The sequence below is a fragment of the Coccidioides immitis genome (genome assembly GCF_000149335.2).
Source record: "Coccidioides immitis RS genomic scaffold supercont3.1, whole genome shotgun sequence".
Classification (NCBI taxonomy): domain Eukaryota; kingdom Fungi; phylum Ascomycota; class Eurotiomycetes; order Onygenales; family Onygenaceae; genus Coccidioides; species Coccidioides immitis.
In genome coordinates, this window is record NW_004504310.1 from 8,269,944 (window position 1) to 8,290,027 (window position 20,084).

Here is a 20,084-nt window from a genome sequence, read left to right on the forward strand (position 1 = left end):
CTAGTATGCCCCAATATCTACTATATTGAGTGACTGATTATCATTCTAACATAGAGTTTAGCCTAGCTTGAGAAATAGATTCTCCAACTCTATTAAAGAAAATAAGTACATTAAAGGTCTGCAAGACAGTCAAGACTGAAGATCTTCACTTAAGTACAATCTTCAGAGTCTATGTACTTGATGGTAGTCAAATTCATGAAAATTAAGCAAAGCTTGCAGAATATTTAGACTTTCTAACAACAGATATATTGCAAGAATAGATGCAATCAGATAAAATTAACTATATTTTGACTATATTTCACAAGAAATACAGCAATTTCTTTGATAGAACTGGCCCTGTATACAGATCTGATATCTTAATCTGTATTAATACAATAGAGAAAATGAAGCTTCTAATAATACAGGCAGAAATTTCTTTACTTAATAATAATCTTGAGAATCTTGAGTCTACTGATGATGTTTCTACTGTAGTGTTGTTATAGATTATTCAGCAATTAATTACAAAATCTGAGGAGAGATTTAAAGATAATAATTCTGAGAACATACATAGACTTCTTCTTCTATTGAAATACACAGTACAGATAAGATCTGCCAGTTGGCAGCTTAAACAAGAAAAAGACTGTAAGTAAGATGATAAAGTGATCATTCTAAAGTATGCAGATCTGGATGCACAAGATGACCCTGCTGCAAAGACAGAAGCTGAGGCTGCTATTACTGTAGTTATTGGCAAAGAGTTTCAAGGCAATGTTAAAATTGGTTCTACTAATAAGGATATTGACACCAATTTTGAGGAGAACACCAATGATGCTATCAAAACCATGAACAAGATTATTTATAGAATTAGCTCTGATATTCCTTTGTCTTCTATGGATAAAGACATGAGAAAAGCTTCACTTGAAGAGTTTACCAAAAATGCTGTTTGTAGAAAAGCACAGATCCAACAATAAACTAATAGCTGATGCTGAACATCTGAAATATCTTGAAATAAGTAATAATGATGACAACAATGAAGATTTTATTGAGAATATTGGCAAGACTTTCTTTAAGCTGAATTGCACACTTAATATAACTGGAGCAGAAGCTCTAGATTATCTTACTGCTTGTTCTGACTTGAATATAGACTCTGACAATCTGATAGTTGCAAATCTTATACTGAAATCTTGGCAAGTCACTAAAGTTACTTGGAAATTGACACAAGAGCTGTCATCAGTAAAAGACAGAATTCTTGCTAATAAAGCAGAACTGAGAAAGACTGCACAATGCTGCACTTTAATTCTCAAAGTAAAAGAACAAAAGTTGACTGGGCCATATTATTCTACTCTGATTATCTGTCTGAATGAAGTGATCACCAATTAGATTGATCAGATTATTTAGTTCTTCTCTGATAGTATTTAACTGATTCTTTTTTATGGCATTCTTGGCAGTAGAGGAATCACCAATAATACTCTTAAGAACTTTATTATTGATAAAACCATATTGAAATCTGAATTTAAAAAGCTTGACAAAAATGATCTGAAGATCATAACAACAGTTATCATCATGTCATATTTGATATGGTGATGGCATATGTATTTGAGCCCTAATAATCTAGCTGTACAATACAAGACTTCAGATACTACTGTATAGCTAGATAAACTCTCTGATGTATTTGAGAACATGCTTCAGCAGCTTTACAGAAAACTTGATTAACTGATCAAAAACTTCTTTGAATGTGTAATACTTGATAAACAACACAAAATTAAAAATTCAAGAATTTCTGTTCACAAGACTGCTGTCTTGATCTCAAGAGATCATATCTGAATTGTGTCAGTAATTTCTATAATAAACAGAGTCTCTGATTTGTCTAGTTTTATGCAGCTTATCAATAAGCAATCTTTATATATAAATTTTGATTTTTGAGCAATTGACAACCCACTCAAAGTTTATAAGAAAGTACCCATGTCTGATATAGATTGCTTATATATTCTGCACTTATTACTCTACAATTAGCTTTTTCAATATAATTCAATGTTATTATACTCTGCAATGATTGCTTTGTCTTGAATTCTCAACTGCATCCAGCTTTATTGAATATATAATTATTAAATGAACCTTGATGGTACATACAGAGTTGTTACTATTGGTAGAGATGTTCCAAGCTATAGTATATAAATAATTGAGTGTAAAATAATGCAGATAAAACAGCTGGTGCAGTATTATAGTATTCACTTACATCTTGTTTTGATGCTGAAGAAAGAGACTATTGGTGATACTTAAGAATCTTCTGAGAATGAAAATAATATTAATGGTGGTTTTGATATAGCTATTTATCACCAGCTCAGACATATATTGTTTTCATTTGCTTTGAAAAATCTTTTTACTTTAACTGTTGTAAAGCATGAGAGTAATCTTTCTCAAGATATTAATCAAAAGCACCACTTATTTCAGAGAATTATATAACTTATAAGTAGAATAATTACTAATATTAACATTTTCTGTATTCTGACTAACTGTATATGGATCACAGAATTCTTATACTCAGCAATACTGAAATATCTGATGTTTCTCAAGATTTTTCAAAAAGTTGTGAATGCTGAGAGGTGTTATCTTTTAGTCTTTATTACTTATCTGACTATTAAGTTTTATATCAAAATCTTCTTGAAACTTCTTAGATACAATGTTCTTTCACTACAAGCAGGCCAGTTGTCCCAGAAATGGCAAAAAATACAAGATGTCTTTAATAATTCTGACAGTAATGTTGAAGTTTTGGTCACCACTTACAGTATGAGAATTATATATGTGGATTGGCATGATAATAAATCAATAGAAGAAATTGTATGTAGAAAAGAGTACACAAGATAAAAGATCTGGTATTGGCAACTATATACAACTTGTAGACAAGATTATCACTAGCTTTCAACAAGAGATTTGTACAGTAATGGTTTTTTATATGTGCTTGTAAGTACATGACTTAGTGTCTCACAAGAACACATGTACTCTTAACAGCTTGCAAGCTGAGACTCTGAACTCTTACAGATGTTATTTGTTTATATAAGAAGTTTACAAGTAAATTCTTACAGATTCTCCTCTCTTGTAAGTCTTGGTCTTTCAAGACAGCTGTCTCATTAAAAATCTTCATGAGTAAAAAAACAAAACCTCTTGCAAAAAATAAAAATTTCCTTATAAGAAAAAGAGTACAGTCTCACTAGAGATATGATATCAACACAACTCTAATAACACAACACAATATAACAGAGCTCAATAACATAACAATATGTAGAGAGTTTCTATTGTTCTCACTAGCTCTGTGTCACTATTAGATAATAAGCACTAGCTTAAGAGAGAGCTTTCTCTTGCTTTCTCTTTCTCTTCTTTTCTTCTCTTTCTTCTCTAGTCTATATTACTATTATCAAGATAAGTGAACCCTTTAAGTACTGCTTTGTAGGGAAGGCAGGCTCACAGAAGGTCTCTAATGTTCTAGAAGAAAAATAAAAATGACTACACCTCAATGCTCTGCCTGTCTGGCCACAAGGCCACAAGCTGGTGAGTTCACCCCTGGTTGCATCTTTGCTTTGTGTGATCATAAGATTTTGCCTTCACATGGGGTTTGGTTTGTGGAGAGACTCATGCTTGCTAGAAGCTGCTGGTTTGCTCTCTTTCTCTCTTTTCTCTTGTGAGTTATTGCTGCTCTTTTCTCTCAGAAGAATGCCCACATCCTTCCCTTCAAAGAAGAGATGTCTGGGCCTTTGATGAGTAGACTTAGAGACTGAGAATTGTTTGTGACTGATAGTTCTAAAGCACCACTGTTTCTTCTTCTTTCTCTCCTCCACCAGCTATTACTCTTTCTTCACCAGCTCTAGCTGTAAGTGCTTCTTACAAGCTGACATTTGATTTGCATGCTGATGGAGTTTAGAGTTCTGCTGCTTTATCTTTCTCTCTAGTAGTTGTTGTTGCTCTGGCCCTGACTGAAAATATAAGTATTCTCTATCATATTTCAGTTTGTAGCTAATCTTCTCTAGATTATTATTGCCATTCCCTCTGCTCCAGCAGGATTTGTGAATACTGTAATTCTGCAGAATGCCTCAAATTGTCCAGCACTCCTTCTGTAAGACTGATAATAGTGGTTCCAGATCATCTTCACCCAAATGCTGCCAGTCACTACTTTTACTAGTGCTTTGCAGGCCAATCTGGTGATTCTTTCAGGTCTTTCATCTTATACTAGAGCACAAGCTTTGTCTGCTTGTAAAAGAGTATGATGTTGTGAGTCTATTCAAAGATCTGTACTTATTGCTGGTTTGAATAATTCAAACTAGTTAGCTGTATGTGTTCAGCTCTATAAGAGTATTCTTGTAACTCAAGCTGGAGTTTAGCTGCTATCAGAACAGAAGTACTTTATCTGCAAGAGAGCTCAGCAAGACTATAGTCATATAGTCTTTGCAGAGTACATCTCCACAAACATGAATTAAAAGTATAACAACTGCTTATACTGTAAGCATCTTGCTTGCTCTTTCCAGCAGTAAGATTATAGATAGTTATTACAGGTTTTTGTGGGAGGAAGCTGGAGACTCTTATATAGTCTTTAGATAATTCTTCTTTTGAAACCAATTTAATTTGATTTGACTATGTTTTTTCTCTCTCTAATCTATTTTCTAGTTCTACTATCTCCATCTATCTTTCACAAATCTAGAGTGGTATCTGGTTCTGGGATTTCCTGTTCTGGTTCTGGATTCCTGTCCCAATTCCCATTTCAAGAACAGGATTGGGTTGAAGTTCAGCTCAATGGGATGGGACTGGGTTGTTTAACAGCATATTGGGACAGTTCCATGGGAGCTGGAATTGGAATAGAATTGAGACTGGAATCAAAATCTAGCTAATAGAATGGTTCTGGAACCTGGCCATGACAAAATGGAATAGGACCAGGATTTCAATATTGTATATGGGATGGAACCAGTAAAGTATAGAATAGGATGGAAATTTCAGTCTTATTTGTGTTGTTAAAAGATAATAAAATTTGGTAACAGTTCTAACATAATTTTATTAATTTATTCCACTTTGGAAAAGTAACAAAATTTGGTAACACTCTTTGCATAATTGAATTATATTGCAAGCTATTAGACTTTAGCTACTTGAGTCTATCTATTAATAATATTGATGCATTTTCTGTTTCTCATCTGAATTAAGTAGTGAATTTAGCAGACTTGCAATCTCTTTCTGTACAATCTCTGAAGTATCTTGATCATCTTAATTATCTTGAATGACTTTCTTGGTCAACTTCTCATGCAATATAAGTGCTTCATCTAGTATATGTATCTTATCTTCATATTTAAGTAGCATAATCTTCTTGATTGTAGATGTATGAAGCCATAATCATTAATAATAATATGTATTCTGAGCAATATTAAAAACCTGTTCTACTCTAACTTCTGTTAAAGATACAGCCAGAATGTCCCTTGTCATTCAAGTAACAGTTAGAAAATCAGGCTTTAGCATTCTCCACCATTTCAGAATTAGAGCTCAAGATGATATCAAATTCTCATCATTTAAATATTACTGCATGTCATTTTGGAAATTTGCTTGTCTTTAATAAGATCTCTCAAAAATCATTTTCTCAATATTCTAGAGAAGTTAGCAGAGAGAAAATCAGAATAATACTTATAATAAATATACATCATTTATATTAAGTATTACTTTTCTTGACTATTTATATTTCTTATAATGCTTTTTGTAAAACCTCAAAATATATTATTAGTATATTTTACACTCATCACTGGTCTAATTCTCTAAATCATATGCTCTTATGTGATATAATGAATGGAGAGCAGCAGCTACAGCTAGCAGCTCACCCTTTAAATGCTCAGTATTATTATAGTATTTCTGGAATTTCAAGCTGGCAGCTTTGATAGCTTCTTTAATGTTCTCTCTTGTTGTTAACTGTTGAGTCTTGTTCTTCTCTCTTTCTAAATGCTGGAAAAGATGATTGTAGATTGCCCATACTAGATAAATTATTGGGTCTGTTGTTTTGAACAGTATCTTGATAAATTAACTGAATGGCTGCAACAGTCCAATTATATACTCTATCTGCTTTTAGTCATGGTTTAATAAGTAAAGTCTTTGATATTTTGATAATGAGTTCTGAATCTATAAGTTTACAGCTTGTGAAAGTAACAAGACACAAATATACATCTTATAGATGGAATTTCATCTTGTGTAAACATCTTGAATCATCTTGCACTGGTTTTCTTGTTGATATTCTCAGAAACATGCAGTAAGTTGGAGGAAGGCATTAGTTATATTAGCAACAAGACAAATCTATTGTTAAGCAAAGATTAGTAAATTAACTCAAGTATATCAAGATCATTATCAAATTTCATTATCTTTCTAAGAGTATTTGCAAATGTGTCTGTTGATGCTAGATCATCAGTAATTAAGCTCTTATCAAAGATAGTGGATAGAGTATTATTGTCTGGCTGAATCTTGAGATTGCAAACCAGCTCTCAAATTACAAGTTAAATCACATAAGCAAGACAGAGTATTGTCTCACTGTCTACATCTCAATCAGTTTTCTTGTTTAACTGCTGCAATGCTGGCCTCAACTGATGTATAAGATGTGCTTGCATGGTATTATTGTTTGATGTATTGTTACTTGTAATTATAAGAAGATTGCTCTCAAGCCTTCATACTACTAATAATTATTGAAGAATCTCTGTCATATTCTTGCTAGTATAAGTATTCTCTAAACTTTCAAAACCCAGTAAATACTCACAGTACTTCTAATTCTTTGTAATATAATAACTATTAATTGCCATAAAGGCAAGATTATTGGGACTTGTTCAATTATTCACCACCAGAGATATCTTGATTGTTGGATCATGAATAAAAAGAAGATTTTGAAATAGCTGATTATATATATCATTCATGACCTGATATAATATTCCTCATGTGAGTATTTGTAATGCCATTACAGGGTTAAGCATGATTATTAATGTGTGAAATGCTGGATTCTCAATAGTACAAAATGAGAGATTCAAGAATATTAATATTCACACAAGCTGCCAGAGAAAATTATCTTGATTGCATTCAGGAACAGGCAGATCTGAATCTGTTCAAGAATACTTCAGAAACTGTTGCTAAGACACCAGAACTATTACTAAAATTTGTTACATTTGGGAAATTAAGATTCATGATCTACTATCATGTTAATCAGAGTGTTACCCTGTTTATTACTAGTTTTTGTACAATCTTTGCTAGTTAAATGCTTCTTCAGACCACTTGTACTGTTTCAAGAAAAGCTTGAATGACTGAGAAAGATTTGGCAATGCTTGCAAATCACCCATGGAGTGCTCTTAGAATGCTCTGCCACCTGATCAAATTTTGGTCAAAAATCAGAATGGCATTGCTTTGTCTTTTAGTTGGGGTCACTACAGTTCTTATTCTTAATTAACTGAGCAGCTTCAGTAGTCAACCATCAAGTAACAAACAACTTATAATGCTGCTTCTTCCATAATACAAATTGTTTTTTTTCATGTTAAACTATGATAAATTCTGAAGAAACCTCTGTAGATTTTACTTGTTTGCTGGCTTCAGCCATTTAATTAGGTTTTTTTTTTTCACAATCAAATTGATTTTTCTCTGAGTTCTGTCTTAGTTAAAAAAGTAACAAAATTTGGTAACAGTTCAAGTAAAATTTGACAATCTCCAGCTAGTTAGACTTATTCTACTCTGCACAGTAATCAACTACAAAATTATTATTATCTACAAAATGGAATATTCTTCTTCAGGAAAATAAAACATTTTACTAATTTAATAGAACCCCATTCTCAAATTAATATAAAAAAAGAACTAAAAACCTAACTTTCTTCTCTAGATATCAACAATTCAATTATCATTCTTCTCACCATTCTTCTCATTGTTCTCATCAGAGAACATCACAACCTCAAAATCATCTTTCTCCATCTTCTCTGAAGCAGACAGGCTGTTATTATCTTCAATCAGACTCTGTAATTGGCTCAGAAATTTCCTCATCTTCTTCTCAACTCTCTCTCTTGATACATCAACCACAGCAAGACAATCATGACCATGGTCCATGATCTTGATCTCAAGCTTGGCTATTATTTGTCAGAACCAGGCTTGCTTATATGCAGCAATAGAATGCTGCAGCTGGCTTGTTTTAGTCTAAATATGTCAGAACCATTATCAAATTTTATTACTTTTGAATTCTATCTTCTTGTTCTGCTGAGCTTTATTCTCAGTCTCTGTAGTCTCTTCTCAGTAATACTTCTTCTTCTGTTCTCTCTTTTTTTTCTGAGATACCATGAGCTGGTGCTCATGGTACTTCTTTGACTTGCTCTTGACAAATCACTTGACTATTAACTATTTAATGGCTTTATCCTCAATCATCTTGCAATTCTTCTTGCTGCTATTCTGTCTGTAATGAATGTTAATATAATTCAATGCAAATTACTGAGAGTGCATACCACTTATATTTGGCTCAGATTCTCTTCAGCACATTATGGTGTACCTTGTAATCTGTCTCTTCTGCCTTGAATATGTCTTTTTAATGATCTTTCAAGACCTGGCAGTGCTTCTGTGCTGCATGAGTCTTCTCTCTTATTGAATATTGTTTTGGCCCCATCTTCACAATTATATGTGATGAGTTGAATTGAAGGCACTGCATGATGAAATTATAGAGTATATTAACTAACTACTTGTATAGAATGGTTACTATATACATTGTTTACATTCTACAGGCACATTGCTATGGGCAAGCTCCACATGTTGTTGCTATGCTGGCTACAGAATAATGAGAATATGAACTATATTGATCTAGTACTTGTATAGAATAATTACTATACACATTGTTTATATTCTACAGGCACATTGCTATAAGCAAGCTCAACACATTGTTACTATACTGGTTGTAGAATAATAATATAAGGTCAGTCTCTCTTCTCTTTTCTTTCTCTTTCTCTTCTTCTTCTTTTTCTTCAGAACTACTGTTGATAATTCTTTTCTCTTTCCTGATTATTTACTATCCTGCAAACTCCCTGTACAAGAACCTGCACTGCAACAAAATAAGTTATATTAAGAGGTAAGTACTTGCAGAATACTGCTCTGATGCATATTATTTACTGACAAGATGTTAGTTTTCCCCATGCACATCCATTTCATACAGCTGGAGAGGAGTGGCACAAGACTGTATTGAAAGAATGGGCCCTGAAGAAGAGTAATTAACATAAAGCCAATAAAGACATTGATCTGGTCAACTTTGACCAGAAGAATCCATGCCTCCACCATCCTGTTCATAATTGAAAGTCCAGCACTCATATGTTAAAAAGTAACAATTTTTGGTAACAGTCTTGATGCTAATTAGTGAAATAGATGCCATCAAGAAGATTTATCACTTCCAGAGCTCTACAGAGCTAATTCTTCTAGTGGCCCTGTTTTAGTAATTGATTTGGGAAATTACTTTGTCCTGTCACCAAGAACATGAATATTACTGGTAACATTCTGCTATTAAGTCACTTTAGAAGACTGCTGAAGCAATCTTGTGCACTCTATTTGAGTGTAAGTTATCATTAACAATAGCATCAATAATTATACTGAGTAATATAGACTCTGTTATAGCAATGGTGCACTGTAAGTATGTTACAGTTAATGCTAATGACATGAAGCTCATTCTTGACATCAGTGCCATGACCAGATTGAACTATTTTGGCCTGATTGATGTATCTGATCACTCTATCTCTGCTGCCCCCACTTCTGCTGCCATCATTCACTGTCTGTGTTCTGCTCCTGTCCCACCAACTACTGCCACTGCTCCACCACCATTACTACTGCCCACCATTATCTCTCTGTCTTCTTCTGGTGCTGACAGGATCTCTATCTGTCAAATAGTGAGTATTAGAGCCTCTGTCCAGTTCACAAAGCTGGTTCTGGAGGAGCAGGAAAAGAAGAAAAAGGAGAAAAAGAAGAAGAAGAAGAAGAAAAAGAAGAGAAAGAAGAAGAAAAAGAGAGAGAAGAAGAAAGAGAAAGAGAATTATAATAATAACAAGAATAATAATGATGACAAGAACAATGACAATAATAATAATAATGAACTTGTCATTTAGGCAGTTTCTAGTTATTTGCTGGCTTCAGCCATTACTTAGTTTTAATACTTTGTTTTTTTCTTTTACATCAAATTGATTTTTCTAAGAGTTCTGCCTTCATCAAAAAAGTAACAAAATTTGGTAACAGTCTCACACAAAATTTGACCAGTTTGACTCTTGACACAATGGGGCCAGGAAATCTGATCCCATTCTGGTCCCACTATAGATCTGGCCAGAATAGGAAATGGGAGCCTACCTTCTCTGCTGGAATAGAACATAGGACATAATTTTCTATTTGAGGATGGGACCGGGAAATAATTTATGAGATAGGGATGGTAACAGGACCTCAAGCTCTTGAGTGGGATGGGATATGGAACTGAGATTTCATATTTGGGATTCTGGCTGTTTCTAAATTCAGAACCAGGACAAGCTTCAATGAGAAATAGAATCCTGTCCCAGTCCTGAATACCAGCCTACACAAACCAGGCTTGTCTAGATTCCTACTATAGAATTGTTGGAGTAGCTTTCTCAGTAGACAGACATTACTTGTGGAAACTCATGTCTTGTTCTTCTTATTATTATAATCTTTCTAATATACTCTGTACTACAGCTCACAATTCTCTCTCTTTAAGTTAATTATCTTACAGACTCAATACTTCTTTTCATTCTTGTCTGTCTTGTAAACTTCATAATGAGGTAAGCTATTAATTTCTTTATGAGTCTTGTGCTTACAGAGCAGGAATACATGAAAAATATCATAAGTTTGCAGACCTGAAGGCCACTCCAGTTTGTAGGCTTGTGAGCCTATCTTCTTCATAATTCTACAAGACTTATATCTCAATAAATCCAATTTTTTATTAGACTGTATAGTCTTGATATTGCAAAGATCAAGTCACACCTTATCTCTCATCTGGAAAATCTTTATAGTATACTTCTGATTATAGTACTTCTTTTGGTAGACTTGTATCTTTATGAGTGATTTCTTAATCTTTTTGTGAAGCAATCTTATTACCTCTGTCTGATTCTTTGAATTCTTGCACATATAATTATACTTCTCAGAGTCCAACAGATCTGTTTGTGAATTCAAGTCATATATCAGCTGAAAGAATAATTTCTGTATAAAGACCTGCTGTAAGTTATTATATGTGAACTCTGCCATTAGCAACCACATCATTCAGTTATCTTAATTATAACTGATATAGCTTTGCAGGTACTGCTCTAGCACACTATTCAGTCTCTCAGTTTAACCATCAGTTTGCAGGTGAAATACTATGCTCATTACTCTTGTAATCTTCAAGATGTGAGTTAAATTATCCCAAAATTTACTTGTGAACAGAGATTCTTGATCTGTTATTATACTTGTGAATAATCTGTATAATCTTACTATCTTGCAAACAAAAAGATGGGCCAATTTCTCTAATATCAGCTTCTTTAGTGTAGAGATAAAGTAAGCTATCTTTATGAGCTGGTTCACTATAATCAGAATATAGTCAAACTACATCTTCTTAAAATTCAGGCTTGCAGGAAGATCTGTAATAATATTTATACTAATAGATTTTCAAGAGCAATTTGAAATTAATAAAAGTGATAATTCTTCTTGAGATTTTCTACAAACTCTTCTTGAGCTCTGACAGATTCTACAAACTTTACAATACTTCTTTATCAGTTCTCTTATTCTTGACTAAAAGTATTTGCAAGCTATAAGCTTGTATGTTCTTGCTGCAGCAAAATACTCTGCAAGAGATAGATTATAACAACATCTGATCAGCTCTATTCACAAGATCTCATTCTGAGAGATGTACATGCAACCATCTTTATAGAGAATACTCTTCTTCTCTTTCCATGTCATAAATTTCTTCATGCCCATCTTAATGTCTTTGTAAATCTTGACTGTATAGTTGTTACTTTGCAGTAAGTTTAGCAATAATACTAACAGATTGAAGCTGCTCTTCTTATAAGAATTCTTCTTGTAAACCAGATCTTTAATCTTCTGAATCTGCATTATAATCTTCTTTACTTTACATGTGTCTTTTAAGATAATCTTTGTAAGTAGTTTCTTGATCATAATCTGAAGCTTTATAAAGATAAGTTGTATATTCTCATCTTCTCTCTCTTCTTTCTGATTAGGAGAAACTTGAGCTGTCAGTTCTAACTTTTCTATGGTCTCTTGCTCCTTCAAGAGCATTACTCTTAGTTGGTTTGCAGTCTTGTGATTCTCTGTATTATCTAGATTAGTCTTCTTGATATAATCAGATCTTTATAAGAGTTCATCTACTGGATTCTTGATTTCTTTTACATGATTAACTGTAAACTAAAAGACTGTCAGTTTTTGTGCCCAGTAAATCTATCTTTATGAGAGGTCTTGAGCAGTCTGAAAATAGTACAAGCTATCATGATCTGTAAGAACTTTAACTGGTATTTGCAAGCCTTCCAACCAGCAGTACTAATATCTAAATAACTTTATAATCACAAGCAGTTCTTGATTATAAATATTATAATTCATCTCTGTAGATTGCATCTTCTGTAAATAAAACTCAACTGGAACCCAAACATCATTCTTTGCCAGCTGTAATAGAATATTATATACTGTAAAGCCAGATGCATCTGTTTTCAGTCTGATCTTCTGTTCTATATCAAAATAATGAAGCATAACAGCTTCTACAAATATTCTTTTCAGATCTATAAAGACTTTGTAATCTTTCTCAGTCATGAAAGTGTTGGTCTCTCTTCTTATCTCTCTTTATACATGTTTACTTAGCTTTGCTTCTTCTCTCTTCAGAAGAGCAGTCAGACTATAAGCTATCTTAGAGAATCTTGAGATGAAGCATCTGTAAAAGTTTGTGAATCTTAAGAAAATCTGAATCTCTTTCTTACTAGTTAGCTCTAGCCAGTTAAGAATAATGTTCATGCAGCTCTTCTTTATAAGAACACTCTCTAATGTTATGGCATATCTAAGATAGTCAATCTTGTGAGCATTAAACTTGCACTTTGCCAGCTTGTAATAAAGATCTGCATTCTTGAGTGTCTTAAGTATCAATTTCACATGCTTCTCATGATCTTTCTTGTGAGCTGAATATATGATCACATTATCAAGATAGATTATTACAAACACATTCAGATATTCACTAAGTGCCTTCACAATATATGATTGGAAGGCTGCTGGTGCATTTGTAAGTTCAAAAAGCACTATCAAGTACTTAAATAGCTTTTGTAGAGTTTAAAATACAGTCTTTCACTCATTCTCTTTATAAGTTCTCAATCTATAATAGGCATTCTTGATATCTAACTGAGTGAATATTGCAGCTTTTATAAGCTTATACAATACATCTTCAATCAGTAGTAAAAGATATCTATTTTTGACTGTTTTTAAATTCAGATTGTAATAGTTTACAGACATTCTTAGTTCACTGTTCTTCTTGAATACAAACAGAATAAATACTTTCACAGATAACTTAAAAGAGCAGATGAACTTATAAATTAGAGTACTGCTCAGATACTTGTGAAGAGTCTCTTGTTTAGCTTGTGAAAGTCTGTATGTTCTTTTAAATTCTGGCTGCTTCTCCAGCTCAAGATCTATAGTCAAATCATCTTTATAGTGTGGTGACAGCTCTCAAGCTTTCTTGTTACTAAACACTTCTGCAAGTTTGTGATAGGCTTCTGGTGTAAGGATTCGCCCACGAACCCCTTACACAGACAAACAACACCTGTGAGGGCCCAGGGCCTGGGCTTGTGAGCTGTTGGGAGTACATGTGTCCTCACAAGGCACTAAGTCATGTGCTCACAAGCACACATAAAAGGCTGCCACTGCATGAATCTCTTGTTGGGAGCCAGTGGCAATCTTGTCTACAAGTCATACATAGCTGCCAATACCAGATCTTTTATCTTGTGTACTCTTTTCTATGTACAATTCCTTCTATAGATTTATTGTCATGCTGATCTACACATACAATCCTCACATTTTGCCACTCTTCTTTGGTGATGCCTGACAATAGTATCAACACAAAGAAGCCAACCCCCTGAAGCTCACAAACCTGGGACACCAGCAGAAAACCTATCCAAAGAACAAACTCAAGTTTGTGAGGAGATAAATCTTGAAACAACCTCAACTCTCTTAACTGTGGATGAAATCAAAACTAGCATTATGATCTCAGAGAGAGAGTCTACCTTAGCATCAAGAGATGAAATCTAACAACTTCATGAGAAAACCAAACTACTAAAGAGAATGGCAAAATAGTAAGAAAAGTTGAATACTCTCCAGGCCACCCAAAAGCACTTGCAAAGTGAATCTCTTAATATAATCATCTCCAACCCAACACCTGCAAAGCATCTGTCAGTCTTGAGATCATCACAACACATGAAGCTCTATCAGACTGGCTCCTATATAAAATATCAGTGATTCACCTCCAGTATTGAATCCACTTGTGATGTGAGCAAATTGGATGATGAGAAAACCCTTGTGTATGCTCTTACAGAACTTGATTACATTAAAAAAGATCTCTGGAAGATTTACTGCAAAAATAACCCACTGAAGAATAACTGGAATGATCTCAAGAAATTTCTACACATGAGGCTAGAAGATCCAGCAAACTGCATATGAAACTCTTGATAAGTAATCTTCAATCTTCCCAAGAGTTTGAATGAAACTGATCAAGCCTACTGCCAATAATTTCTAGAGCTCACAACAGAAATTGGCAAAGAATTTGAAAGCTTTAAAAAAATGAAGAAGAATCTATACATAAAGAACTTGGATGAGCTCATGCAAGCTAAACTGGATGAACAGCTGGAAATACCAGATGATATTAATGAGATAGTAGCACTGACTACCCAACTCTGACCAAGTGTGACAGCAGCTCTTGAAAAGAATGCCTCACATGCAAAGTTTATCAATCTAGTTGAAAGTGCTTGTGGAGATATGAAGACTGATAACTCAAGACTGTAAACAGATAAGAGAAGTCAACCCCAGAGACCTGTTCAGAAGATGGGGAAAGATCTTATCAAGAATTATGAAGCTTTAAGAAAAGAAGGGAAGTGCTTTGAGTGTAATTAAAAGAAGCATCTTGTAAAAGACTGTCCCAAGAAGAAGAGTAGCAAATAAGAAATTGAAGGGCCACAAGTAAATAGAATCAATATAATAAAGTTATCTGAGAAAAGTCTTCTTGCTCTCCCTCCCATTGTTCTAGATGTGTGAAGCCCAACTGACAGAAGTATCACCTGGTCAGCACTAATAGACTCTGGTTGTCAATCTCTAGTGATTAGTTTGTGATTGGCCACAAAGCTAGTGCTAGAGGTGCACAAGATGCCTATAGAGATTGAAACTGCTATAGATTATGAGAATGTCATTCTTACAGAAGAGATTGCAAATATATTCTTTAAAGCCTGTGACTCTCAGGGAAACTGGCAGTTGTTTCATGAACAAGTAATGGTTGTGAACATAAAAGATGAGATGCTAGTGGGTTTGAGCTGGCTGCAGCAACACAATTCCAAGATGTATTTCAGAGAACTAAGGCTAGAGTTCCAAACTGTATATCACAATCCACTTGTGAAGGTTAAACCAGTTAACCTCTCAGAGCTAGTGGAGGGGAGGAAGCCTATCTACATGATGACCCTCCACAAATCAGAACAGGTGGTGACAGCAGATCTAGATCTCCAGATACCAGAAGCCTACTGTGAACTCACAGAAGTATTTAGCAACAAGAGGGCTTGAAAGCTGTCATCACACCACAAAGATGATTTGGCCATAGATCTTGAGCCAGGAAAGCAGCCAGAATTTGAAAGAATATACAGACTTTCACAAGCTGAACAAGAGACTCTTCACAAATATCTGAGCAGTACACTAATTTATGGATTCATCTGCTCTTTCAAGTCATTCATAGAAGCACTCATTCTGTTCACATCCAAGAAGAATGACAGACTAAGAATGTGTGTGGACTATTACAACCTGAATTCAAAAACAGTCAAGAATAGATATTCTCTACCACTGATTGAAGATGTATTATATAAGCTTGCAGGAGCTGCAATATTTACTCAGTTGGATGTCAAGAATGCCTACTATAGATTGAGAATTTATAAAGAGAATGAGTGAAAGACTGCATTTCAGACTTTATAGAGACTATTTGAGTACTTGATAGTGTCTTTTAAACTTATGAATGCACCAGCAGTCTTCCAATCATATATTATAAAGACACTTAGCAAATATCTGGATGTGTTCACAGTGGCCTATCTTGATGATGTGGTCATGTACTCAGCTTGTGAGAAAGATCATGAGAAGCATGTAAAATTGATACTTAAGATACTCAAGAATGCAGGTCTTTATTACAAGCTGGCAAAGTGCAAGTTCAATGCTTATGAGATTGACTATCTTGAGTATGTCATAACATCAGAGAGTATTCTTATAGAGAAGAGCCATGTGAACACTATTCTTGACTGGCCAGAGCCAACCAGTAAGAAAGAGGTCCAGATCTTCTTAGAATTCACAAATTTTTACAGGCACTTCATCCCAAGATTCTCTAAGATAGCCTGCAGCCTGACTGCTCTTCTAAAGAAAGGAGAAGCAAAGCTAAGCAGGTGTATATGAAGAGAGATGAGAAGAGAGGTCAATACTTTTATGACTAAGAAAGATTGTGAAGCCTTCATAGGTCTGAAAAGAGTGTTTGTGGAAGCTGTTATGCTTCATCATTTTGATATGGAATGGAAGACCAGACTGAAAACAGATGCATCTGGCTTCACAGTATATGGTATTCTATTACAACTGATGAAGAATGGCATTTGAGTTCCAGTTAAGTTTTATTTGTGGAAGATGCAACCTGCAGAGATGAACTATGACATTTATAATCAAGAACTGCTTGCAATTGTGGAGTCATTTAAATATTAATGCTGCTGGTTGAAAGGCTTGCAAACACCAGTTCAAGTTCTTACAGACCATGATAGCTTGTGCTATTTCCAGACTGCTCAAGACCTCTCATGAAGACAGGTCTGCTGAACACAAAGACTGACAGTCTTTTGGTTCACAGTTGACCATGTGAAAGAAACCAAGAACCCAGCAGATGAACTCTCACAAAGACCTGATTATGTCAAGAAGGCTGGTCTAGATGATACAGAGAGTTACAAGACTGCAAACCAACTGAGGGTGATGCTTGTGAAGAAGCAAGAGATCACAGAAAAGTTGGGACTGACAGCCCAAGTTTCTCCCAACCAGAGAGAGAAGGGAGAAGATGAGAACACACAACTCATCTCCACAAAGCTTCAGGTTGCAACCAAGAAACTACTTGCAAAGGTTGTCTTGGAAGGCATGTGCAAAGTGAAGAAGATCACAATGCAGGTTCAGAAGGCCAAAGACCTGGTTCATGAAAGAGATGGATGGAGGTAGTAGAGCTAGAAAATGGGTTAGGGAGAGAAAAGGCATAGTCTGAACTGAATCAAATTGATTTCAAAACAAGAAAAAGAACTAAGCTAAGGACTATGTAAGAGCCTCCAGCTTCTCCCGCGAAGACCTGTAACAACTACCTATAACCTCACTGCTGGAAAGAGCAAGCAAGGTGCCCACAGTATAGGTAGTTATTACATTTTTGACCCAAGCCCGCGGAGATGCACTCTGCAAAGACTATGTTGCCATAGCCTTGCTGAGCTCTCTTGCAGGCGGAGCACTTCCCAACCTCTCAGGACTACTCACTGAAGGCCCAATATCTTCTGTAAAGGGGGGGGGGGGGGAGGGGTCCTTCCGAGGAAGGAGAGAAGGGAGGAGTCACAGGAGAGGGGGGGGGAAGAGAGTGAACCAGCAGCTTCTAGCAAGCATCAGCATCTCCGCGAACCAAACCCCATGTGAAGGTGAAACCTTATGATCATGCGAAGCAAAGGCACAACCAGGGGTGAACTCACCAACTTGTGGCCTCACAGCCAGACAGGCAGAGTGTTGAGGTGTAGCCATAGTTTTCTTCCAAACATCAGAGACCTTCTGCAAGCCTGCCTCCCATGCGAAGCAGTGCTTGAAGGGTTCACTTACCTTGATAATGGTGATATAGGCTAGAGAAGGAAGAGAAGAAAAGAAGAGAAAGAGAAAGCAAGAGAAAGCTCTCTCTTAAGCTAGTGCTCATTATCTAATAGTGACATGGAGCTAGTGAGAACAATAGAGACTCTCTACATATTGTTGTGTTATTGAGCTCTGTTGTGTTGTTATGTTGTGTTGTGTTATTAGAGTTGTGTTGATATCACATCTCTAGTGAGGCTGTACTCTTTTTCTTATGAGGAAATTTTTATTTTTCCCAAGAGGTTTTGTTTTTCTACTCATGAAGATTTTTAATAAGACAGCTGTCTTGAGGGATCAAGGCTTACAAGAGGGGGGAATCTGTAAGAATTTGCCTGCAAACCTCTTATACAGACAAACAACATCTGCAAGAGTCCAGGGCCTGGGCTTGCAAGCTGTTGGAAGTACATGTGTCCTCACAAGGCACTAAGTCACATGCTTATAAGCACACATAAAAGACTGCCACTGTGTGAATCTCTTGTTGGAAGCCAGTGGCAATCTTGTCTACAAGTCATATATAGCTGCCAATACCAGACCTTTTACCTCACATACTCTTTTCTATGTACAATTCCTTCTATAGATTCATTGTCACGCTGATCCACATGTATGATCCTCACAAGAAGGTATATGATTGTTTAGCTGTATCAATAAATCAGATAGACAGTTTCTCTGATTCATCTGCATTACAGCATATATAAACAGTGATTTATATCTTCTTCCTTCTTTGTTCAGGCATTAAGTGTGTAGAAAGTTCTTGATCTGGTATCAACTTCTAAAAGAGCTCAGTTTCATTATAGTTGAAGATGTTTTTGAAATTATACTGTTGAAGAAGCTGCTCTATATCTCTCATCTCTTACTTCACCAATACAGCACTTCCAGCTTTCTCATGTTGTATGTAATTCTTGATAAACTTGCAGGACTGAAATCAGTAAAGCTAATTATTACTAAATGCGGGTATTTCACAGTTTTTATAGACTGACAGATTCTTCTAAAAAAACTCTGCTTTATGCTGAATCATCTCTTCTGAGATAGGGATGTGATTTTTCATCTGTTGAATCCACATGTAAAGAGCTGTTTCAAGCTCAGGCCAGTGCTTGTGATGATAGCACTTCTGCTCTGAGCAGCAGACAGTCTGCTCAAGATAATCATAATGTGATGATGGAATCTTGGAGACAGAGGATAGAGCAATGATTTCATTATAATGTTGCTCAAATTACTGCTTTAAAGTCTTGTTGCTGAGGCTTGAATGCTGCAGCTTGTAAGTCTGGAGAATCTGCTTTCACTCAATTAGAATAGCAGTTTGGCACAGTATTGGGTCTTGTTATAACAAATTGCCTATAAAATATTTAAAATAGTTAGCGAATTTCAGTTTATCAGGGGTTAACAAATTTTGTAGGGAGATTCAAATTTGGGAAGAGACTTCGTCCATTATATAGGGGAATTCGTTGTATGGGGAGTTCGCTATAGCGGGGATCTACTGTAGGCTGCTGATCCTCTTGAAGCTACAGTAGTTAGTTAACTAAGCGGGCAACCTTCTGTGCTTTGACGCCACTGATGTAACTCATGAAGTTAGTTTTCTGTTACCAAGGTCACGAGCAACGACGTCATGGCAATGAATGGCGAGCGCCCAGGATCCTCTGTTTTATTATGCGAGTTGTCAGCCGAATTGGACTCGAATACTCCATAGATCACACCATTCAAATAGCCTCCACGCTTCACGACATATTTACGTGCTTCATCTGGGGTAGAGTATGAGCCACATGGTAACCAAAGACACGTTGTCGCATTCTACTAACGCGATGCACACAGGGGGTCCAGAGAGAAACGGACGTTCTTGCGGTCGAGAGGCGAGATTGGCGAAGTAAATCCGCTAATTTGGAGCCCGTCTTCGTTCTTTCAATTGTTCTCAACAAAACCAAAATACAGAAAACTTAGCCAAACGAGAGGGAAAAAGAAAAATATCAACCAGAAAATGCCGTTCTTCTATTCTAAGCGTT

At 35.4% G+C, this 20,084-nt stretch overlaps 3 protein-coding genes across 3 annotated transcripts; 2 read left to right on the top strand and 1 right to left on the bottom strand.

The window, feature by feature from the left end:
* Positions 1–383: 383 nt before the first annotated feature.
* Positions 384–947, top strand: CIMG_00053 (uncharacterized protein; the record flags this gene model as incomplete). The annotated part of the gene is made up of 3 exons (XM_001246281.2): positions 384–467; positions 582–621; positions 661–947. 3 exons carry the CDS (start codon positions 384–386, stop codon positions 945–947), a joined length of 411 nt encoding a protein of 136 aa, XP_001246282.2.
* Positions 948–7,854: 6,907 nt separating this feature from the next.
* Positions 7,855–8,064, bottom strand: CIMG_12910 (uncharacterized protein; the record flags this gene model as incomplete). Its single annotated transcript, XM_004445940.1, has 1 exon — positions 7,855–8,064. The coding sequence occupies one exon, from the start codon at positions 8,062–8,064 to the stop codon at positions 7,855–7,857; it is 210 nt and encodes a 69-aa protein (XP_004445997.1).
* A 1,401-nt stretch (positions 8,065–9,465) lies between these two features.
* On the top strand, positions 9,466–10,088 carry CIMG_12911 (uncharacterized protein; the record flags this gene model as incomplete). The annotated part of the gene is made up of 2 exons (XM_004445941.1): positions 9,466–9,543; positions 9,651–10,088. 2 exons carry the CDS (start codon positions 9,466–9,468, stop codon positions 10,086–10,088), a joined length of 516 nt encoding a protein of 171 aa, XP_004445998.1.
* Positions 10,089–20,084: the final 9,996 nt, after the last annotated feature.